General features: G+C 46.6%; 1 protein-coding gene across 32 annotated transcripts in view; it reads right to left on the reverse strand.

Moving 5' to 3' along the window:
- Positions 1 to 25,156, reverse strand: part of ZMYND8 (zinc finger MYND-type containing 8) — a 160,535-nt gene that overhangs the window by 31,886 nt on the left and 103,493 nt on the right. For all 32 annotated transcript variants that reach the window (XM_014343067.6, XM_055104876.3, XM_034947115.4 and 29 more), the window contains 3 exons: positions 21,014 to 21,154; positions 8,199 to 8,351; positions 4,893 to 5,402 (listed from right to left, as the gene is read on the reverse strand). In XM_014343067.6, coding sequence (XP_014198553.2) covers positions 4,893 to 5,402; positions 8,199 to 8,351; positions 21,014 to 21,154 — 804 coding nt within the window. The remainder of the gene's footprint in view (positions 1 to 4,892; positions 5,403 to 8,198; positions 8,352 to 21,013; positions 21,155 to 25,156) is intronic.

The following is a 25,156-nucleotide window of genomic DNA, read 5'->3' on the forward strand; positions in this document are numbered from 1 at the left end:
TCTACTAAAGATACAAAAAATTAGCCGGGCATGGTGGTGTGTGCCTATAATGCCAGCTACTTGGGAGGCTGAGGCAGGAGAATCGCTTGAACCCATGAGGCAGAGGTTGCAGTGAGCCGAAATCGCCCCATTGCACTCCAGCCTGGGTGACAGGGCGAGACTCCGTCTCAAAAAAAAAAAAAAAAAAAAAAAAGATTCTTTAAATAAAAATATTAAGTCAAAAATTATACAAGCAGGACTTGAGAACGGGAAAGACAATGAATGTGAATGACTCAAGTTTGAAAAACGCTGCCATATGGAGTATGTCATCTTGGAGGCGCTGGGCTGGTGGGGAATAAAGGGTAGGATTTCAACAGGCGGAAAGTGAGAATCTGGAGGGAACAGCATCAGCCAAGATATGTCTAGGAATACAGAGCATTTGAGTAAGTGAGGGCAGGCAGGGAGGAGGGGCTGGAAGGGAGGTTAGAGCCAGAAGCACTGAGCAGCAGGTAGAGGCGATGACCACACGGGAGCTCATTTGTAAAGGTGGCTCAGTTATGGATGCACAGGCCTCAGCCCCCAGTAAGGTGAGCCTATGCCCCAGAGAGGATATCTGGGGAACACACACCACACCCAGGTACAAGCCAGCACCCCGATCTTGGACTATGCTCCCTGACATCAAACTCCTTTAAATAAGGATTATGTCTGCCTCTTTTTCTTTTCTTTTTTTTTTTTTTTTTTTGAGATGGAGTCTTGCTCTGTCACCCAGGCTGGAGTGCAGTGGCGCGATCTCGGCTCACTGCAAGCTCCGCCTCCTGGGTTCACACCATTCTCCTGCCTTAGCCTCCCGAGTAGCTGGGACTACAGGTGCCCGCCACCATGCCCAGCTCATTTTTTGTATTCTCAGTAGAGGCGGGGTTTCACTGTGTTAGCCAGGATGGTCTCAATCTCCTGACCTTGTGATCCACCTGCCTCGGCCTCCCAAAGTGCTGGGATTACAGGCGTGAGCCGCTGCGCCCGGCCTATGTCTGTCTTTTTAAGATCAGTATTACCCAGAAAAAGACATGAGCCTGATTACTCCAGCAAGGATTTTCATTCAGTAAGCTGTGGGTTTTAAGAAGCCAAGGAGGGGAAGAGACAAGCTGACTATCCTGACTTCAGAGGGTGTTCTCGACGGTTATCGAGATGTTGCTGGCCCTTGTACTTCCCCAGAGAGGAGAATCCAGCCAAGCTGGTCGGCAAGAGCCTGGGGCGGGTCTGGAAGGAGAGCTTCCTGCAGTGAAGAACTCCGATGCTTCCAGGGCCACCTGCCAGATATGGGGCACAGTCCCCGCCTCTTCCAGGTGGAGATGAGGTGCTGAACTGGGCCCTTCTAAGAGGAGGGCAGGGGGCAGTGCCTTAGCAGAGCTTCTAACCCGCGTAAGTGCCTTCAATGCCTTCCTTTCCTGCCACATCACCAAAAAATATACTGTTATTGTTGATGAGCTAGCCTGTCTCCCCACCATAAGGGCAACCGCAAAATGGTCGTTTTCTCTCTCCTGATTTGCAAAAGCAAACAGCCAGCAGGGCGGAGGGGTTACTGCTCTGCAGTGATCACAGCTGGCTCTCTGCCAAATAAAGAACTGGAGTATACAATCCGATAAGATTCCAGGCTCAAAATTGTTTGAAGTTATTTAGATACCAAAATATTTAAATTTCCAGGAATCCTGATGGTTTATGGAGACAAAATAAGGCTATAGGAAATTTCATTTGTCCCAGAAATCTGGAGTACATAATCAATCACCTGTAGCGGGAAAAAAAGGGTGAATTTTTTTTTAAAGGGTCAGCACCTGAGAAGCTGCCCTATCAAATTAACCTACTTAATTCCTGATTTGTCACTGGTCACTGTTTTTCATTTATAAAGCAAGGACTTTTTAAGAGAAAAATTAGCATCCCCTTTGTAGAAGGATGGAAATTACTGATGTGCCAGTGAAAGCACAGCAAAGAGTCTAAGTGTGCTCTCTTTGCTTCTGTTCTGAGGTTATTAGCTATAAAAGCTGTTTTGCCATCTGAAGATTCATATTCTACCCATAAGCTGCATCCCTAGTGGAAGGTAAGCTGGAGGTCACAACAGCGCAATCCAAAATGCCCTTCACTTACTAAACTCTTAAGTGAAAACATGTCATTGAAAAGATGCTCTCTAGCGGAGTCTGACACGAGAATTTTTCAAGACCCAAACCACCATCAGCTCTGAATTTAAGATCAATTGGTTTTGCCCCAAGCCTTAGGAAGCTGCTCTAACTGAACTGTGTTTCAGAATCATCTTCAGCTTAATTGTGCACCATCTACTAAAGCTTCCTGGAGAAATTCCCTTCAGACATCAATGTGAGGAAAAGTTCTACTTCTTTTAATCAACTAGAATGGTTTTTTGTTTTTTTGGAAAGTATGAGATCTTCTAAGGTACTGTGTTTCCCATTCTGCTTTCAGAGCCAACTTCCCTAACTCTGAAGATTGAAATAGTACAGATTTCTGTATAAAACCTTTCCCCAAACCACTTGCTATTCTACCTTCATTTTCCTTTTACATGGATGTCTTTATTTTCATCTTGTTTCATATGGTTATGTATCCTTGTCAATCTGTTGCAAATTCTTTCTGGAAGAGGTAGGGGCACAAAACCAATCAATCAAAAGATCTGTTCCAGAAAGAAAGAACAGTATAAATATGTCACTCATAGGAGCACTGCCATCTGCACCCAAATATTCCTACGATCCTCATGAAATAAATGCTACTCCTATTGTTCTCTGCAACAACAGAGACAGTCTCTCAAACCCCAATCCACAACATACTCATATTTTTCAGAGGCCATCTATAAATCTAACAGATGGGTCGGGATGGTTTGATGGCCTATCCTCCCTCCCTTATGTAACTGTATCTCTCTCTTCCTCCACTGTACCTCTCACAGACATTCTCTTTAGCTGAACTGCAGGAATCCTCTCTCACTCTGACAGCTGAGGTTCCAGAGCAGCCCAGGTTGACCATAACCACAGCAGAAAGATTCTCAAGGCCCATCCCTGACTTGCTTTAAGCCACCAGACAATGGAAACCCCAAAGGACATGGAGTTACGTCTTATTCAAGGGTTTGATTGACAAGTTAGCTCCTGATAGAAGTTAGGCACAGTCAAGATTTAAACCTGGCTATCCCTTAAGTCACTCGCCACATACATAAGGTTTTATGGCTACAACCTGTAATTTGTCCTTGGGCAATGTTTCTTCTGGGCCCTTAGTTAATTCTTCAGTATCTTTATTGAGCATGTTGAATCCTCTAACCTAATTGCCAAGCCAACTGAAAAATGTGCTGAATACTTTGTCAGTGGGAAGGACATCCTTCCAATCATTCCCACACCCCTTTTGGTGGGCTTGTTAACATGCCCAGGCTGCACTAGGCTGTGGGGTAGTCACTGCTGGTTCAGGATATAACCGTAGCCTCTGAGACTCAGGGGATTTTTGGCAATATTTGATTGCCACATTTGTGACTGCCACAACTGAGTAGGTAAGGTTGCCATCTGGCTGGTAGAGGCCAGGGATGCTGGAAAACATCCTCCAATACACAGGACTAAGAATTATCCAGGGCAAACTGTCAGAAGTGCAAGGTTGTGAAACTCTGGGCTAAGTTAAATGCAAATAAGATTAAAAGCCAGTAAGGCCAGACGCAGTAGCTCATGCCTGTAATCCCAGCACTTTAGGAGGCCGAGCTGGGTGGCTCACCTGAGGTCAGGAGTTTGAGACCAGCCTGGCCAACATGGTGAAACCCTGTTTCTACTAAAAATACAAAAATTAGCCAGGCGTGGTGGCAGGTGCCTGTAATCCCAGTTACTTAGGAGGCTGAGGGAGGAGAATCACTTGAACCCGGGAGGCGGAGGTTGCAGTCAGCCGAGATTGTACCATTGTACTCCAGCCTGGGCGACAAGAGCCAAATTCTGTCCGCCCCCCCTCCCCAAAAAAGCCAATACACATATCCACCATACTCCATTTTCTAGTGCCCTAAGAAGCACTCAGTATTCTGGCACCAATCACCCAAATACTGTCCTACTACTGTAAGAAAATATACTTGGAGATGCCTAGGTGGCATGAGGGGAGGAAAGCAAAGCTGAAATCATCAAAACCTTTGAAATGAACACTGCTTTTTTTTTAGAGAGGGAGTCTTGCTCTGCCACCCAGACTGGAGTGCAGTGGCGCAATCTCAGCTCACTGCAACCTCCGCCTCCTGGGTTCAAGCGATTATCCTGCCTCGGCCTCATGAGTAGCTGGGATTACAGGCGCCTGCTACCACGCCCCGCTAATTTTTGTATTTTAGTAGAGACAGGGTTTCACTATGTAGGTCAAGCTGGTTTTGAACTCCTGACCTCAAATGATCCACCCGCCTCGGCCTCCCCAAGTGCTGGGATTACAGGCGTGAGCCACCATGCCCAGCTTGAAATGAACACTCCTAACCGTTTGAGACTTGTCAAAAGAGAATGAGATGTCTGTGGAATGCAGCACTGAAGGACCATTTGACAAGATCCAAATGTTAACAAACACTTTGGGGAAATAAATGAGCATATTGGAAAAGAAGCTGCTCAGACTAAAAATGACTTGGTCACTAAAAGTAACCATCATTTTCTAACAGACTTCTCTTTCTGTACTCAAAATCAATCATACTGGATACCGAGCAGGTTAAAGGTAGGCAGGCCCGTGTCTGAGTCCAGGTCCTGTTCTATGACTAGCTGGGCAACCTTCAACCAAACACAGCTTCACTGTGCCTCTCTCTCAATGTGGTAGAGGGTCACATAACTTCTCATTTGTTTCTTTAAGGGTCACATAACTTTTGATAGTAAGTGTACGAGGTAGGATTCTAAACCAAATTAAGAAAACTGGAAACAGATACAGTCACTTACCATCCTGTTTGGGAGACGGTTCTTTGGGTTCCTTCTTATTTTTTCGACCCTCCCGCCCAGAATGGTCTTCTCCTAAATCTATGACAAGTTCGCTCTCTGAATCAGAGTCCAGGCCCAAATGGACTGTTGGGGAATCCGTCTCATCTTTTCCCTTCAGTTTATCCTTTATGGGGTGAGGTGAAGGTTTTGCCTTTTCGGAAAAGTCCTTCTCAGGCTCAGGGCTGGCCTTGTCCTTGACTGCTCCAGGGTCTGCCTTCTCGCTGGCTGGTGACGTGCTTTTCAGCTCCTCTTTAATCTCCACTGGGTTTGTAGGCTTGGGCTTTTTTTTAACAGCAGATGGCTCTTTGTCCATCCGACAACCTTCTTTGTCCTCTGTGTCTTCTGGCTCGTTCTTAGACTTCTGCTCATCATCACTGATATACTCACTGTCGCTACTATCTGACTTCTCAGAATCCTCCGAATCGCTGTGCTCTACGGCCGTATAGACATCTTCCGAGATTTCATTTATGCCTAAATTCAAAAAGAAAACCCAGCATGTGGCGTAGTCACAAAATAAAGAGCAGGACGAAAAATGCAAACATTTTTCCACACCAAATGCTGGAATAAGAAAAGCACGTTTCAAATCGCATCACATTGGCCTAAATGGGGCCGGTAATAATCTCAAGTGGCAACTGGCTACGGCTGCCAAGTGGTACTTGCCTTGGGAGAGGGTTTTGGTTGTTAACATTCAAAGGAGACACGGGACCTACCAACGGAGATTTTAAATTTATATGGCACTAAACATGTGGTGCCAAATTTTTGCAACGTTGATAACTAACTGGGATTATTGAGAATGAAGAGGGCTGGAAGGGAGCAGCAGGGACAAGCTGTTCAAACTGATCCAATTTACAGATTAGAAAACAGAGGCCCAGGGATATCACCTGCCCTAGGACACAAGACAGAGGCCAGACCAGAACCCCGGGTTCCTGGCTCCCCACCAACACTCTTCCCTTGGGTTTCCAAAGCGTTAAAGTTCTTGATCCTTTGTGTCTAGGCCAAAGAAAATAAGCCAAAGCCTTAAAGCAGAGGTTGCAAACAGCCCACAAGCCACATCTAGCTTGCAGACATGTTTCATGCGAGAGGCACTGGTTTGGCCGACAGGGTATCTTGTCTGCTTTTAATTTATAAATGTGTTGTCCAACTCACAAATCAGGAAATTTCATATAGAAATCAAAGCAGGGGCTTCTGATGAAAGAGCGGAAAATCTAGCCGCTCTGGGTCACCAGCCTGCCAGGCATTGGCTGAAACAGGAAAGCCACTGGCTCCTCTAGGCAGGGGACACACTTGTCTCCAGGTGACCCGGGTGCCCAGCCCTCCCTGTTGTTCCCTGCACTCGTGGAAAGTCAACTGCCACTCGGTGTGCATTGCTCTTCCACTGGTAAAGGAGTCAGGAGAGAAGTCACATACTTCTGTCTCTTTCAAAAGGAAGAAGCACAAACTAGCAGGTGTTTCATACACACAAACAAAAATGGGCAGAAGCACATTTCTAACAATAGTTCCATTTAACCCATTTACGGCTCCTGCTCCCAACCATATGTTATGCCATCATACTGTAGATAATAATACTATATCCTAAACTTTTAGAAAGAGGAAAGAAAACCCAATCAAGTCTGTGCAATCTCTTCATTCTAGAGCAATGGCCACTGTGAATGGTGCCACTGTCCGACCTGTATACAACAAAAAGAAACCTGCAAAAATACCAGAGCCATGAACAGCCCGGGGCATGGGGGATCAGCAGGATCATTGGGGAATGTATCTGCCTCCACCAGGGCTCAATCAAAAACACAAGTCGAGCCAGGCATGGTGGTGCACACCTGTGGTCCCAGCTACTCAGGAGGCTGAGGCAGAAGAACTGCTTGAACCCAGGAGTTCAAGGCTAGCCAGGGCAACACAGGAAGAACACAAGCCAAAATACAAACACCCAGATCTGGTATAATTCTGGGATCCTAGGCTTGTGCTACTGGTAGGTAATGATTGGAAACAAGAAGGAAAAGTGTAAGCACATATGTGATAGGAAAAGCTTGGGTACTGCAGTCCAAAGGACATGAATTCAAATCCTGCTTTTCTGTTTTTATTACTGGTGTGACCCTGAACAAGTTATTTATCTCTCTGAGCCTCAGTTTCTCTATCCGCAAAATGGGACTGATAAAAGTATCAACCTCCCAAGACAATCTATATGCAGTGCTTAGCATAGTGTCCAAGGAAACACTCAGTAAATGGAAATAATAAAATTCTTATTAGCAATAAAAACAAATCAAGAGTTGGGCCAGCTGCATGGAAGGACCCAAGAGGATTATTTAAATGGCATGCCAAATTTCACCCATGCCACCCAATGTCCTCACCAAACAGGCAACCCAACGGGAACTGTTGTCCTCTGGATAGCCCCAGATGGGTCCCTAACTCTAGCTGCTTTCTCACCTGAAGATGCAGAGCACCCACTGACACTCAGAGGAGCTTGCTCTCCAGAGGCCCAGCCATCCCCCACTTCTTTACAAATGCCCTCCTAGCTTTATTTACTTATTCAACAAACATTCCAGAGCATCTACCATGTGCACAGACCAAGTACCATAGAGAAGGCAAATCCTCATAAAACGGCCTCCCTGCCCTCAAGGAGCTTCCAGTCTAGATTGGGAGGGACACCCCCACACAAAGGGACCATTGCTACTTCCGAGCAATAAAGTACCAAAGGAGGAGGGCAGATGGGGAGGGCAGTCAGGGGAGACTTCCTGGAGGAGGTGAGATCTGAGCTCAGCCTCACAGAAGGCAGGATTCAGGTAGGCAGTGTGAAGGCAGGCAGCACAGGGAAGAGGAAGAAAGGCAACAGCTACAGAAGCAGGGTTTGCCCGGTGGGGAGGAGACCAGTCTGGAGGGAAAGGGTTTCGTGTCGGACACCTGCAGAACACACTCACTACTCGTGTGGAGACACTGATGCGTACTGAGAAGGAGAGCAGAGGCAAACTCAGAGGATCCTCATTCTGCTTGCAAACCTTGATGATTCAAACCTGTATCTCGAGTTTCCAGACTGCTTTCACCAAAGAATAAACTGATGAGTTCAAAAAGCCCTGAATTAACTAGCAAGTCTGAAGTCCTTTGCCATGAGTGGAAATATATTTTAGCTGAGCAAATAGTTGAAAGTTAAAGCAGCTGCTAAAAGCAGCCAGGATTCATCCAGTAATCAATCCTTGATTTCATCCAGGTGGTATCCCTACCAGTAATGATAACAATGATACTGCTGGAAAAAAAAAAAAAAAAAAACCAAAGATATACCTAATTGTGCTTTGCAACTCTCTATGGTCTTGTCAAGATTCAGCTGGAACCTGCTACGAATCTGGCGCTTGGGAGAGATGAGAGGAACAGGGGTGGACTGTTGCTGGACCGACTCGCTCAGCTCCTTCAAATCCATCTCAGCTTTGCTTCGATCTGAAAGAAACCATCACACCCTCGTAAGATCAGGCACACACCATCCTCATCACGGAGCTTCGTCTTTGCAAAGTCAGAGCAAAACACACATTTTAGAACATGGGGGAGGGGGAGATACTTTTTTTGTCATTCATCCCAACAATATCATCTGCTCAACCAAATGGGGTGACATGAAGATAATGGCCCACGTGAACACGTTTGGCAGGTTTAAACAGTCCACTGAACAATCGTCTGGGTGACTTTCAATATTTAAAATGGACAATCCCAGCCAGATGGCTCAGTGTGTGGAAGTCAACATCATTAGGGACCCTCCAAAGACAAAGGTTATGGGCAGATATTCAATCTCAATTTCAGTGAACAAAGCAACACTGAGCCTGGTCAAGGTGTACTTGTAACTTCAGGTCCAGATTGAAGAGGACTTGTATCCAAGAAAGATGGCGACCCCCTCGAAAACACCCTGATAATTGGGGGCCCTAAATGCCTATTTGCCACAGAGGCTTCATTTTTCATTCTCACTGGACCTAGTCTGGGGTGGAAACTAGAAAGGGCAGGGAATATAAGATAGGCAGATCTTCCAGCCAGTGTGTTGTGGCTCACAGCATCTATGTGAGGCAAGGGGAACAGATTAGCCCTGGATACTCAACCTCTGTCTAACAGGTCTCACTCAAGTAAGAGTCCAAGGTCCTCAGCCTAGTTCCCAGGCAGAGGCCTCTGTGGGGTGACTCAGGCCGGAGGTCCTGTCCCCTCACTTCTTCGAGGGCTCTTTGTAGGACCAGCAGGACGGATTCCAAAGTCAGTGAGCTTACATTTCTTGGATTCCTCTCCCACCGACTCCAGCGCCCCCAAAATATTAAGAGTTTCAGTGGCTGCAAAGGTCCAGAAAGCAACAAGCAACTCTGCAGGTGGGGCCTACTGTCCTCCACTGTGCCTGCCACCCTCTGGCATCCCCTCCAACCCACCCAAAGCGAGTGTGGGGCATCTGTCCTACTCCGGCCGATCCCAAAAAATAAGTCAGAAAGCAGGTGGAATCCAATCAACCCACAAAGAGGAGAAGCCACCTCTGAGCCTGTTCCCAACAGCTATCAGGTTGCTCCCTGGACTTCGTGCTTCATCTCCCTGCTCCCTCCACACCTCAGGCCACCTCCGTTCATTGGGCTGTGAAAGAGGCCCCAGAATCTACTCTGAGAGCTGGGCTGGAAGCACTGTTTAAAGCCATCACTCTCTCCTACCTTTTTCCTTTGGCCTGACCCAACCACTTTCCTGTTCACGCAGTAAGGGAGAGTTCTCAAACACTGCATACCCAGAAATCAGCTCCTTCAAAGTAACTAGAAGCAGCCTCCCAAAAGCCCCACCCAATCCACTCACAGGTGACCAGAAGCAATAAATTGCTCCAACTTAATTTTATCAGCCCCCAGGATAAGATTAGAAAGGGGTCTTTTCCCAGCCAGGTGTGGTGGAATGCACCTGTAGTCCCAGCTACTCAGGAGGCTGAGGCAGGAGAATGGCTTGAGCCAGGAGTTAGTGGCTGTACTGAGCTATGATCACGCCACTGCACTCTAGACTGGGAGACAGAGCAAGACTTTTTTTTTTTTGAAGAAAAAAAATGGAGGGAAGAGATGGGTCTTTTCCTAAATCACACTTACAGACTGCCCCTCCCAGACCCAGGGAGATTCCAGAAGTGAGTGCTTAAAGCAAGCAGAGACACTATCCCTGTAATTCAAGAAAAATACCAAAAACAGTATCTGTGTGCATGCATGTGTGTGTGCACACTTATCAGGGCTTTAAAGACAGGCTACTAGAGACAGGACTGCAGACATTCACACAGCCACCTCTGAGAGGGTGAAGAATGTACAAATTTACTGCAGTGGGGCCGGGCACAGTGATTCACACCTCTCCCAGCACTTTGGGAGGCAGAGGCAGGAGGATTGCTTGAGGCCAGGAGTTCGAGACCAGGCTGGGCAACATAGCAAGACCCCCATCTCTACAAAAAATACAAAAAGTAGCTGGGCTTAGTGGTGCACGCCTGTAAACCTAGCTACTTGGGAGGCCGAGGTAGGAGGACTGCTTGAGCCCAGGAGTTTGAGGCTGCAGTGAGCCATGATTGTGTCACTGCACTCCAGCCTGGGTGAGCAAGATCCTGTCTCCAAAAAAAAAAAAAAAAATTTACTGGACAAAGAACTAGAAAACTCTTTATACCTGTCTCTGTCCGGCAAGAAATCTGAAGTAGCTTAACAAAGAGAAATTATAGGGTAAAATAATTTTAAAAATAAGGAATGGGGAACACTAAAAGAAAAGGGAGGAGCGCCTCTGCCCAGTCGCCCCACCATCTGGGAAGCAAGGAGTGCACCTCTGCCTGGCCGCCGCACCGTCTGGGAAGTGAGGAGCGCCTCTGCCCCGCCCCGCACCATCTGGGAAGTGAGGAGTACCTCTGTCTGGCCGCCATGCAAGCCTCCAGGTGTAAAGTGGCAGCCTTGTGTGTGATCTTTCTGCCCTCCCCGAGTTTGCATTTTTGACATTAAAGTTTACTTTTAAATTAAAAGTTTATTTAAAAAAAAAAAAGAAAGAAAGAAAAGAGAAATGCCGGGCGCAGGAGCTCACGCCTGTAATCCAGCACTGTGGAAGGCCAAGGCGGGAGGATCACTTGAGGTCGGGGGTTCAAGATCCGCCTGGCTAACATGGTGAAATCCCGTCTCTACTAAAAATAAAAAAATTAGCCAGGCATGGTGGTGGGTGCCTGTAATCCCCGGTACTCAGGAGGCTGAGGCAGGAGAACACTTGAACCCAGGAGGCGAAGGTTGCAGTGAGCGAGATCGCACCACTACACTCCAGCCTGGGCGACAGAGCAAGACTCTGTCCCAAAAAAAAAAAAAAAAAAAAGCCCAGATTAAAGAGTTCCAGTAGGCAGGACTCAAGGACTTAACAGCTGAGTTGCATGCAAATGTGACAGCAAAGGGGGAGGGATTTGAGGCCTCCCTCGGAATTTCCACTTTCAGAAATGAAGAAGCATGCTAGATTCCAGAGGGAAAAGCCAGCCTTTTCAAGAATAAAGATGGAAACGTATACTCACAAAAATACTCTCCATGGCTACCCAAGTGACACATTCATCAGTGTCCTCAATATTCCTATATACTACTAGAATACACAGTTAACGAAAAAATTTACAAAAGAGACCAACAAACTTTCTTTGTAAAAGCCTGGAGAGGACCGGGAACAGTGGCTCACACTTGTAATCCCTGCAGTTGGGAGGCTGAGATGGGCAGTTCCCTTGAGCTCACATTTGAGACCAGCCTGGGCAACATGGTGAAACCCTGTCTCTACTAAAAATATGAAAATTAGCCAGGCATGGTGGCACACGCCTGTAATCCCAGCTACTCAGGAGGCTAAGGTGGGAGGATCGCTTGAGCCCAGGAGGCAGAGGTTGCAGTGAGCCGAGATCAGGCCACTGCACTCCAGACTGGGCAAAAGAGCCAGACCTTATCTCAAAAAATAAAATAAAAGCCCAGAGAGTAAATATTTCAGGCTTTGCAGGCCATACAGGCTCTGTTGCAAAAGCAGTCATGAACACTACATAAACAGATGGGTGTGGATGTGTTCCAGTAAACTTTATTTGCAAACACAGGTGGGGGCCAGATTTGGCCTGAAAGCCGTAAAATCTGCCATCTTCTCTACTAGTCCAGTGACTGCCAACCCTGGCTGCACACCAAAATTGCCTGTAAAGTTTTAGAAAATCCTGAGGCCTGAGCCCCATCCTCAGAGACTCTGACTCAATTGGCTGAGGGGAAGGCCTGGGCATCAGCCTTTTACAAACTTGCCAGGAGGTCAAGCGCAGTGGCTCATGCCTGTAACCCCAGCAGTTTAGGAGGCCAAAGCAGGTGGAGCACCTGAGGTCAGGAGTTCAAGACCAACCTGACCAACATGGTGAAATGCCATCTCTACTAAATATACAAAAATTAGCCAGGCATGATGGCACCTGCCTGTAATCCCAGCTGCTTCGGAGGCTGAGGCAAGAGAATCACTTGAACCCAGGAGGAGGAGCCTGCAGTGAGCTGAGATCACACCACTGCACTCCAGCCTGGGCAACAGAATGAGACTCCATCTCAAAAAAAAAAAAAAAACCACACCAACAATAAACTTGCCAGGTGATCCTAATTGGCAGCTAAGGCTGAGAACCCCTGTATCAGACCAATCTTCTATGTGAGTAAAGAAAACTCACTATTTGCCTTAACTCCTGTGTGTGTTAACAGGACAACCTTTCTAAACCTTAGGGTCCATAAAAAGAGACCTAGACCTCACCTGAATAACTGAGCTCTGTGTGTGCACCTGCGTGTCTACACGTATGCCTACAGTAAATGCGACCCATTAACTTTAGCCTAAAAAGACTGAGCACTGGAATGTTCATAATCAAGAAAAATGCAAAGAAGGTAAATTCCCTCATTTTACAAACTAAGGTTTCTCTGGTCAGTAAGCTGCTGTTATGTTTATTCTTGTTAGAATAAACCACCAAATGGCTAGGGGCTGGGCCCAGGCCCTGGAAGCTGACCTTCAGGAGTTTAGCCAAATGTAATGATCTTTATCCAAACCTGCAGCTGCATTTGACTCTCCCCTCCTCCGCAGAGAGAAAAGAGCTTCACTTTCTCATTTAGCTCATGTAGCTTATCGGGACTTCTTCCACCCCTGCCCTTCTATATCGGGAATATCTTCAGAATCCACCCTTGCTGCCAACATTTTGAACTTTTCAGCTGATATGAAGACAGCTTAGGCTATAAATGGAAACCAGGGATGAAAAATACTCACGCTAGAGAAAAAGGCACGATCTTACATTTCTGGAGGGAGCATAAATCAGAACCACCTCTTTAGAGGGCAGTTGGGCGATACCTCTCAAAATGTCACCGCATGTGGCCTCTGATGCTCAATTCCACTTCTAGGAATTTATCCTATGGATTACCCTCCCACGTGGGCAAAAGGGTTCTTCATTGCAGTTGTCTTCAATAGCAAAAATGGAAAAAAGCGTAGCGTCAGTAAGTAAGGCGCCTGAATAAATGTTACAGTTTACCTTTAAATGGAATTAAATACAGCTGCTAAAATGAAATGAAGGCCGATTTCTGTGTGTTGATATGAAAAGCCAACCTGTTTCATGAAAAAGCAAAGACTGGTGGAGCACCTTAGCACTGCTGTAGGGGAGCCAAGAAGGAAAAGGAAAATCGCTGGGAATACTATATATTCTCAGGGTTTCTCAACAGTGGCACTATTGATATTTGGGTCCTGGATAAGTCTTTGTGGTGGGGGTGGGGTGGGGTGGAGGGGCTGTCCCGTGTGTTGTAGGATGTTCAGCAGCACCCTGGCCTCTACCCCCTAGATGCTATTAGCACCTACATACCGGTTGTGACAATAAAAATATCTCCAGGCCAGGCGCAGTGGCTCATGCCTGTAATCCCAGCATTTTGGGAGGCTGAGGTGGGCAGATCACTCGAGGTCAGGAGTTTGAGACAAGCCTGGCCAACATGGTGAAACCCCGTCTCTACTAAAACCCCATCTCTACTAAAAATACAAAAATTAGCCGGACGTAGTGGCACGCGCCTGTAATCCCAGCTACTCAGGAGGCGGAGTCAGGCAAAGGTTGCGGGGAACCAGATTGTGCCACTGCACACCAGCCTGGGCAAACAGAGCGACGTTCCATCTCAAAAAAATAAATAAAACATAAAAATATCTCCAGACACTGCCAAATGTCACCTGGGAGACAAAAATCACTCAGAACTCATGCTATATATCTAGAAGGGCTCTAGAAACTAAAAACTTGCAACAGTGGTGACGTGCAGGAAGAGGGGTATAGAGACAGGTGGTTGGAGGTTATAGACACGCTGGCCTTTCATGAAATGTCCTTCTGTGCTTTGAAATTTTTGTTACCATATGTACTCATTACTTATAAAAACAAACTCTATAAAAGAAAAATTTAAGAACTTCTTTTTCCATTTAAAAAAAGAGAGACAGGGCCGGGTGTGGTAGCTCACACCTGTAATCCCAACACTTTGGGAAGCCGAGGTGGAGATATAAATATATATATCCACCATATACATATACATATGCATATGGTGGATATAGATACACACCATATACATATACTCAGTGTATATATATATATATATACCATACACATATACTCAGTATATATATATATACCATATACATATACTCAGTATGTGTGTATATATATACATACACCATATACTGAGGTCAGGAGTTCGAGACCAGCCTGGCCAACATGGTGAAACCCCATCTCTACTAAATACAAAAAATTAGCCGGGCATGGTGGCGTATGCCTGTTATCTCAGCTGCTTGGGAGGCTGAGGCAGGAGAATCACCCGAACCCAGGAGGTGGAGGTTGCAGAGAGCCGAGATTGTACCATTGCACTCCGGCCTGGGCAACAAGAGCAAAGCTCTGTCTCAAAAAAAAAAAAGGCAGATTTTTGTTCTAAAGCTGAACGCAAACTACAATGGATGGACTTCCAGGAACTACAAAATGGCAGTTCCTTTCAGGGGGCAATATCACTTAGACAAGAGACCCTAGCTGGCCAGGCATGGTGGCTCATGCCTGTAATCCCAGCACTTTGGGAGGCTGAGGCAGGAGGATTGCTTGAGGCCAGAAGTTTGAGACCAGCCTGGGAAACATAGCGAGACCCTGTCTCTATATTATTCTTTTAAAAAAGAGAGGCCGGGCACAGTGACTCACGCCTGTAATCCCAGCACTCTGGGAGGCCAAGGCGAGTGGATCACAAGGTCAGGAGATTGAGACCATCCTGGCTAACACGGTGAAACCCTGTCTCTACTAAAAAATACAAAAAATTAGCCAGGCATGGTGGCGGGCACCTGTAGTCCCAGCTACTTGGGAGGCTGAGGCAGGAGAATGGTGTGAACCCGGGAGGCGGAGCTTACAGTGAGCCGAGATCGCGCCACTGCACTCCAGCGTGGGCGACAGAGCAAGACTCCATCTCAAAAAAAAGAGAGAGAGACCCTGGCAGACACTATCTTTCAGTCAAAGCCAAACAGAGATCTTCCCCACCTCATTCACTCTAAAGAAAATCAAGACAACATCTGAAAAATCTGGGACCAGGCACTCCATGTATGCTCTCAAAGAAAGCCCGACTTCCAAGATACCGCTTTATGCACAAAAAGAAAGGATGCCTCCTGTCATTAACAGTGGAGAAATAAACAGAAAGTCTCAGGGTGTGACGACGTTCCCTGGCCCTGCCTGCATTTTCAACAGAGCATCAAGGCGCATTTCTGTCACTAACAGGACTACTGACTGCTGAGTTTCTTCAGCTCAAAGTAAACACCCTCTGTGAAATAAGAGGAGATGGGATCATCAGAGAAAGCAAACAGGAGTCTGGAAGAAGAAAAGGACCGGGCCCACCTCTTCTCTTCTAGTCTCAGAAACTCATTCCTATTTATGACTTACTTATAATCACTGCTGAGTCATACAGGGGGCTCGTAATAATCCACTGGGCTCAGCTCCTTGTTTTTTAGTGAGGAGAGGAGAGGCCCCAGACAGCAAATGAGGGGAAACAGTGAATTAGCAACCTGGGCAAGAACCAGGTCTCTGTACAAACCTTCCCATCTTATACCATATAGTCATATACCATACACACACACAAATACCATATACTCATATACCACATATACATATACTCATATGCCATATACACAAATACACATACACTCACCATATACACACATACATACACACAAATACCATACACTCACATACCACATACACATTTACCATATACTCATATGCCATACACACACAAATATATACCCATATACTATATGCTCACCATATACACACATGCAAATACAACACACACATACATACTTATATACCATACACACACATACATATACTCACATATACCCAATATACACACATACCCATATACCATATACTCATCATATACCATACACACATACATATACTCAAATATACCCAATATACCCATATACCATATACTCATACCATATACACACATACATATACTCATACCATATACCCAATATATATACATATACCATATACACACATACATATACTAAAATGCCATATACTTATATACCATATATTCTTAATTATAGTGTAACAGTATAATATAATTACAGTATAGTATAAATAAAAACTGACAACCTATGGACTATTTTTGTATTGTTGGTTGTATGTGTTTGTCTGGCCCAAATAGAGTTTTGGGGTTTTGTTTTTGTTTTTGTACCACAGGGTCTCACTCTCTCACCCAGGCTGGAGTGCAGTGATGCAATCATAGCTCACTGCAACCTTGAACTCCTGGGCTCAAGCAATCCTCCTGCCTCAGCCTCCCAACGTGCGAGAATTACAGACATAAGCCACCAAGCCTAGCCAGTTTTTGTTTTTAATGAAATTGATTGTCAGCTTTTAAAAACTAGGAGAGTTCCTGTAATAATCTAGAGTTCTGTTTTTCTTGACAATTCAGTCCGACAATATGGGTTAAGCTGGCAAGAGCCACATCCTTTACAAATTTCAAAACTTCACCTTACCCCCTGACCCCCAAAAAAGCTGACGTATCCAATAGGCACAGGAGACATTCAGGTATCTCAGCTAAGAGCTCAAGTTTTGCAGCAGACAGGCCTGGGCCTGAAGGCCAAACTCTACCACAAACCATGGTTGATCCTTGGGTAGGTAACTTGCTTCTCTGTGCCCCAGTTTACACTTCTGTGAAACAGAGATATTACCTACTTTAAAGGTTGTTGTAATTTTTAAAAAGTTTTAATTTACAGACAGCAAAAATCACTTTTGGGAGAATACAGTCCTATGAGTCGTAACACCTGCATAGATTCCTGTAACCACCACCACAACCAAAACACAGAGCAGGTCCATCTCCCGAAGAGTTCCCTCCCAATGTGTAGGCAAACCCTCCTGCACTCCAACCCCCAGCTATCACTCATCTGTTCCCCATCTCTGTAATTCTGCCTTTTCTGATATTTTTTTAAGGAAATCCTGTTTTGTTAGCTACAATAACCTCATCATTATCCAGGGTGCTCCCTTTCATTGTCCCTGTCTGCGGAAAGTCGTTCCACGGCTGACAGACAGAATCAAGCCCTATAAAGCATTTGTTCAGTCCCTGGGCAGTCACTGGAGAATTCCTTAACATTGCCCTGCTTGTTCTGATCTCCTCCCCACCCACGGCACTTCCATCGGTCCCTAGCTGATCCTCTTCCCGTTAGGTCATTGCAATCCCAGCCCACAAAACGCCCACATTCCCAATGCTCTTGTTCCTGCTGACGAAGATAAGAAATGTGTCCTGAACCGGAAGAGCTGCCAGGGGAGACACAAGAGGGCCTCGGTTCCCCTGGTGCCCACCCACCACCATGCCCACCCACCAAGACACACGACAGGAAGAAACCTTTCACTCCCACAACAGATCAAGCCAAACTGAAAGACCCACAGTGTCACGAGGAAGCCCAATGACCACCCAGTTTCAGCAAAGAGCTATTCTTGACAAGCATGACTGGCAGAGAGGAAATGTCACCGTGAGAACGCCTCCAAACAGCATTTCTTTTCGGGGTGTGGAGGTGGAAGGAGGGTGTGAGAAAGCAAACCACAGATTTGGGAACAATGAATGTTCCCAAGGAAGCACGTGTGTCCCTTTTCACTCAAGTGAGGAACCAACTGGTTGGTCTGAATGGGAGCCCCGAAAGCAACTGCCCTGACCATCCTATTACATCAGGGCTGTACTCACAGGTGAGCCAGGATTGGAGCCAGGCTGTGCTCCAGCCCTGCTGCTCTGGGATCCTGGGCACCCCATGCCTCCTCTCCAGACCTCCCTCAGTTTCTCCATCTGAAAATGGCACTGTAGGACAAGATGGACCTGGAGGGCGCCAACCACCAAAGGTGTGGAATTCACACATAGGCGTCACTGGGCACAGGCGGCCGCCCTCTCTTTCTGAAACCCCCATACTGGAGGCTCCAGGGCAACACACTCCCCTGGTGTGGCTACTCCACCCCTTGCTTCTCCTCCTCAACCAGAACTCCACATCCTCAATGTCCCAGGGGCCTCACTCCTGCTCAATGCTCTACCCCTGACTCGCAACCTCAGTAAGCCAATGGGGCTGGAGTCTTTGTTGAGTGAGGCTGTCCTATGCACTGGGGGATGTTTAGTGCAACTCTGGCCACCAATCATTAGATGCCAGCAGTGTCCCCATCACCCCCTCAAAGTCATTTCGAGAACTACCACCCTAACCCAATCCCACGTACACGTCAAGATTCCCAGAATTACACCTCCTGCCTGAACCTGGCCACAGGGCACCCTAATTCCTGCCTCCAGCTGCCCTATTGACCTCTTCACCTAGGGGTGTTAACAGCTGCTCAAATTTACGTAATCTAAACTGGACCCTTGGCTTCTCCTGCCATACCCAGATCTGTCAGCACAATTACTGACACAATCTAGAAATTCTCTGTTGGGGGCCTGTTCTACATTTTGTAGGATGTTCAGTGGTATCTCCCTGGCCTCCCTCCATTAGGTGCCAGGAGCACCCCAACCCCAGGTGTGACAACCAAAAATGTCTCCAAACATTGCCAGGGGGTGGGGAAGTGTTACAAAATTGCCCCCAGATGAGAATGGTTGACTGATATGGACTATTTGAAACACAGCACCGAGGGCTTCTTCTGAGATGTGAAGTCCATTCACATCCCTCCCGCGCTGAACCCTCCATCCACACCAGGGTCTACAAGGCCCCTGTACTGTCTCCGACTCCATGGACTGGCCTCACCCTCACTCACTGGGATGCAGCCACCCTGGCCTCCTTGCTAATCCTACAACACACTCAGTTACTCCTATAGCACACCAACTTAATCCTTACCCTAGAGCCTTTGAAATCTCTTATTCCTTCTGGAATCTTTTTCCTCCTGACACTGGCATGGCTGATTTTTCTTGTCACGTAAACTTCAGCTCAAATATCGCCTCTCAAAGAGGCCCCGTTTAACCCCTCCACCTAAGTGAACTGTGACGTCTGCTTCGCAACTTGCCCATCTCTTGCCTCATCACGTTACCTTCCAGACACCCATCATGGTGTGAACTATCTTGGTGTGAACTGCCTCTCATGGTGTGAACTGCCTTGTTATTTGCCTTTATTATTTTCTCTATCTTTCTAAAAACCCAGCCTCTACAAGAGCAGGTCCTTAGCTGACTTGCTTTGCACTCTATTTCCATGCCTAGAATAGTGCACAGCACATAAGAGATGTTCAAGAAAAATCAATGGTGATGATGCAATGAATCAATCAATAATGAATCAATAGCAGCCGGGCACAGTGGCTCATGCCTGTACTCTCAGCATTTTGGGAGGCTGAGGCAGGCAGATCACCTCAGGTTGGGAGTTCGAGACCAGCCTGACCAACATGGAGAAACCCCATCTCTACTAAAAATACAAAATTAGCCAGGCGTGGTGGTGCATGCCTGTAATCCCAGCTACTTGGAGGCTCAGGCAGGAGAATCACTTGAACCTGGGAAGCAGAAGTTTGCAGTGAGCCAAGATCACGCCATTGCATTGCAGCCTGGGCAGCAAGAGCGAAACTCCAACTCAAAACAAATAATAATAATAAGGAATCAATAATGGGCCAGGTGCAGTGACTTATGCCTGTAATCTCAGCACTTTGGGAGGCTAAGGTGGGAGGACTGCTTGAGGCCAAGAGTTCAAGACCAGCCTGGGCAACATAGCAAGACCCAATCGCTACAAAAAATTAGCTGAGTATGTAGCTAAAAACTAGCTAGGCCTGTAGTCCTAGCTACTCAGGGAGGGTGAGGCAGGAAATAGCTTGAGCCCAGGAGTTCAAGGTTGCAGTGAACTATGATTACACCACTGCACTCCAGCCTGGGTGACAGAGTGAGACCCCATCTCTAAAAAAACAGTTATCGTCGTCATCATCATCATCACCATCATCATCATCATCATCCAGGGAATAAAGACCAGAGTGTAAAAATTAGAAGAAGAGAATTAAGGAATATCAGAGTATGCTGCACATAGGAAAGGTAAGTACTGATTCCTCCTACTTGCTTCTGTGCCATGGGTATCATTTACAAATAGAACTGGGTTAATGTGGTCAAGGACAACTGAGGTGGAAACACTGGCCTGGATAAAAGTACTTTGGGCCAGGCATGGTGGTTTATGCCCGTCATCCCATTACTTTTGGAGGCAGAGGTGGGTGGATCACCTGAGGCTGGGGTTTGAGACCAGCCTGGCCAACATGGTGAAACTCTGTCTCTACTAAAAATAGAAAACTTAGCCAGGTGTGGTGGCATACTCCTGTAATCTTAGCTACTCGGGAGGCTGAGGCAGGAGAATTGCTTCAACCCAGGAGGCGGAGGTTGCAGGGAGCCGAGACCGCACCCTTGCCCTCCAGCCTGGGCAACAAGAGCGAAACTCCATCTCAAAAAAAAAAAGTAATTTGTATGTCAATAAGCCCCAGGAAATCCCTTACTTATTCTTTTCACAGATCTTTTCTCACCTTCATCCACTGAAACTTTTGCATTTTTTGCATAGAGAAAAGAGTTAAAGGTTCAAGAACCACATACAAAAGAGGATACGTCATTTGCAAAAATATCCACAGTTGCCAGAGAAAGATACTGGCAAAAATTCTGACTGACCCAGGTTAAGATTCAGGATGCTGCCGGTGGTGGAGGTTTTGTCCGTTTTCGTCGTGATAGGAGCTGACAGTTGAGGAGAGAAGGGCTTTGGGCTGCCGGATAAACTCCCTGCTTGTCCCGTCTTGGTGGAGGCTGGTGAAGCTGAAAAAGTATGGCATTGTTAAAAGACAGGTTTACAAATAAACAAGTAAAACGTGTAGGTGTGGTGTAGGGAGAGAATGGAGAGATTATGAAATTGTGTTTGATTTCAACAAGGCTGCTACAGTATCACGAATAGGGTGGGGTGGGGCATAGCAGGTTGGCCATTTATTTTCAGCAAAGGGCTTTAACCGGATGTGAAACCGTTAAAGCCACAAATGAAGAAGGTCTCCCCAGTTACTCTATTAAGCACAAAGCTCTAAGACAAATCGGCTAAGCTGCCACTGAAATTGGTTTGGCCCATTCATGGATATAAATCTCAACATAAATAGCGATTAAACCAACCCCCACATGGTCCAGATGCGGAGAACGGGAGCCAGGCTTACAAATGCGTATCATCTGTTTGTGGAAAGACACCATGGCCAGCTCACACGCAGCCACTGCACCTGCCAGGGACCAACTTGGCCCCTTGGGAAATCTCCAGCTCCCATTTCAAAGGTTCTTGAGGCTATGTAAAGCCAAACCCAGTACCAGATGGAGTGAGGGAGACGTTGGTAAATTATGTCCTTCTTTACTGTATTTCAAACTTTTACAGGAGGAGAGAGAACTGTACCTATGCCTAAGGCTTTTAAAGATACCTTAAAATGACCTACGACCTGCTTCTCCCCTGCCTCATTTCACAGGGTTAGGACAATAAACCACTTACGTTTAAAAAAGCAAGCATTCATAGGGGCCAACGAGCATCCTAAAGATCCTTCAAATCCTGCCCCTTTGTCCTTGCCCCTCCATGGTACTGGGACTGTCCTGTTAATGCCTCTTGGGCCCATTTAAAAACAGCTGGGACTAAAGGCATCCCTGACAACAATGACAGCCAACTCTTCCAAGATGAGCAAGAAACATTCTGAGTTGGTCTGGTGCTGGAAAGAAATTTGTGGATGGCAAATTGGAGTTAGGAACTGAGACTCCCCAGGGGCTTCGAAAGTGCTGGGACACTTATGTGGGCAGCACTTGCCTCAGTTTCCTCATCTGACAAATTAGAAAACTCAGAACAAGGCTTCAGTGTGTTGAAACTCACATACCACTCGGCTGGTGAATCCAAGGAAGCTAGGCAGCTCTGGTGCCAGGACCTGCCTGCATTACTGTTAAATTAATATAGTGGGAAAGACTCCAGACGTAAAGAGGCCTGGATTCAAGCACGGATTAGAAGCCAGACACTGTGGATTCAAGCCCCGGCTCAGCTGTTGCCCTGCTGTGTAACCCTGGGCCAGTTACTGGCACCTCTGCCTCCCTCTTCCTGGCAGCAGCAAAGAGAGACACTAATAATATGATACAAAGGGACAATAACAGTAGCTACATCTCATCAGGCTGCTGTGAGGATTAAATCAATCATCTGAACAGTGCCTGGCATGCAGTAAGTACTCTGTTACTGTTTGCTATTAGAGTGGTTTTATTTTCTATTTCCCCATTAACCTCTAGGGCTTTGGGGTTATCCTCTGAACCACTGATTCTCGGCTATGAGCAATTCTTCTCTCCAGGGCACACTGGGCATTGCATCCAGACATTTTAGGAGAGTGGGGGGTTGCTACTGGCATCTAGGAGCTAGAGACCAAAACGCTGCTAAATCTGCTGCCGTGCACAGAGCGGCCCCCCACAAGAAAGAGTTATCTGGCCCCAAACGTCAAAAGTGCTGAAACTGACACGCCGCATAGGGATGGAGTAGGCATGCAGCTGAGAATCCTTTTCCTCATCCGGAAATGAGAAGGGAGTGAGGATCAATGTCGTCGATCTATGTCAATTGGTGCCCAGCAAGTGCTCAATAAATATTAGAAATTGTTTTAAGAAATAAGTTTTCTTTGCTTTTGTTTTTTTGAGATGGAGTCTCGCTCTGTCACCCAGGCTGGAGTGCAGTTGTGCAATCTCGGCTCACTGCAACCTCTGCCTCCTGGATTCAAGCGATTCTCCTGCCTCAGCCTCCCAAATAGCTTAGAACTTCAGGCTCCTGCTATCACACCCGGCTATTTTTTGTATTTTTAGTAGAGACAGGGTTTTACCATGTTGGCCAGGCTGGTCTGGAACTCCTGGCCTCAAGGGATCCACCCGCCTCAGCCTCCCAAAGTGCTGGGATTACAGGCATGAGTCACTGTGCCCAGCCTATAATTAAGTTTTTAACACAATAAATCTGTTTTACTGCAAGAATTAATAGAATTGGCCTAGCACGTGGCATGACACATTCCTTCACTGGGGGGGCTGCTATATTATTACTAGTCCTATCACTGGTACTGTAAGACATAGAACTGAAGTGTTTGTTACATGAAGAAACAAGAATAGGCCAGGTGCGGTGGTTCACCCCTGTAATCCCAGCACCTTGGGAGGCTGAGGTGGGAGGATCACTTGAGCTCGGAAGTTCGAGACCAGCCTGGGTAACATGGCGAAACCTCATCTCTACTAAAAATACAAAAAATTTAGCCGGGCATGGTGGCACACACCTGTAGTCTCAGCTACTTGGGAGACTGAGATGGGAGGATCCATTGAGCCTGGGAGGTCAAGACTGCAGTGAACCGTGATCATGCCACTGCACTCCAGCCTGGGACACAGAGAGAGACCCTGTCCCCCCAAAAAAAAAAATATATATATATATATGGGCATTTTAACGGAAGTATTACCAATAAAATCTTTAGCATTAGAATTTTTAACCTTATTAATTCATTTATGTTCTACCTCATTCCAAAAGCAATTTGCAGCTGCTCAAATATCTGTGTAATAGATTCCCCTTGAGGATTAAAGACCGGGGCTTCTCTAATTGTATTCCTATAAGCAAACTGGCAAGGTCTAACAGGGAGGGCCTTACTATACTATCAAATACCCTGCTTGGGACTGCAGAGAACATTGACAAGGACATCCAACCCTAAAGGGTAGCAGGAACAAACAAACAAAAACACGCAAAGATGCTGTTGCACGTAGAACACAGCCAAGTGAATCCATTTTCCTGCTCGACAGGTCAAGTTTGTTTGTTTGTTTGTTTGTTTGTTTTGAGACAAAGTCTTGCTCTGTTGCCCAAGCTGGAATGCAGTGGGGTGATCTCAGCTCACTGCAACCTCTGCCTGCCAGGTTCAAGCAATTCTCCTGCCTCAGCCTCCCGAGTAGCTGGGGCTACAGGTATGTGCCACCATGCCCAACTAATCTTTTTGTATTTTTAGTAGAGACGGGGTTTTGCCATGTTGCCCAGGCTGATCTCGAACTCCTGACCTCAGGTGACCCACCCACCTCGGCCTCCCAAAGTGCTGGGATTACAGGTGTGAGCCATCACGCCCAGCCTATTTTTATAATTCTGTATATACATTCATGTGTGCTAAAAAATTAATAACTAGAACAGGCCTTTAATTTGATAGATCTATTTCCTTTGTTAATAAATAAACAAGTGTTGAGATTTAAGAGGTATGTTCCAAATATTAAAAAATGGTTTTAAGCATAGCACTTGGATATGGCAAGAATAAGGGTGTCAGGAAAACATTGGTTTCCCATGGAGATGGGTCTGGTTCACACTCTACCCAGCCAGTGAAGGGCAGGGCCCATCCTCCTAAGGCATCTGGGACTGCAAAGCTTCATGGAGTCAGGAAAAGGACATACATGAGAGTCACTAGCAACCCACAAGCCTCACGCTGCAAAACCCTCCTCTGCATCTCCCTGAGAAACAGGTCTCCTATGTCCACCTCCTAGTGCCACCAATCCTACTCCCCAGTCTGTGAAACACCCTACACCTGCCTTGTCCTCCCAATATCATGAATGCCACGGCCACCCACCTGGTGGCTCAAGGCCAAACACAGCTGGATCATTCTTTTTGTTTTTGGGGGGGAGGGGGGCGGGGAGAGAGATGGAGTTTCACTCTTGTTGCCCAGGCTGCAGTGCAATGGTGCAATCTCAGCTCACAGCAACCTCCACCTCCCGGGTTCAAGCGGATTCTCCTGCCTCAGCCTCACAAGCAGCTGGGATTACAGGCGCCCACCA

This window comes from Pan paniscus, chromosome 21 (assembly GCF_029289425.2).
Source record: "Pan paniscus chromosome 21, NHGRI_mPanPan1-v2.0_pri, whole genome shotgun sequence".
Taxonomy (NCBI): domain Eukaryota; kingdom Metazoa; phylum Chordata; class Mammalia; order Primates; family Hominidae; genus Pan; species Pan paniscus.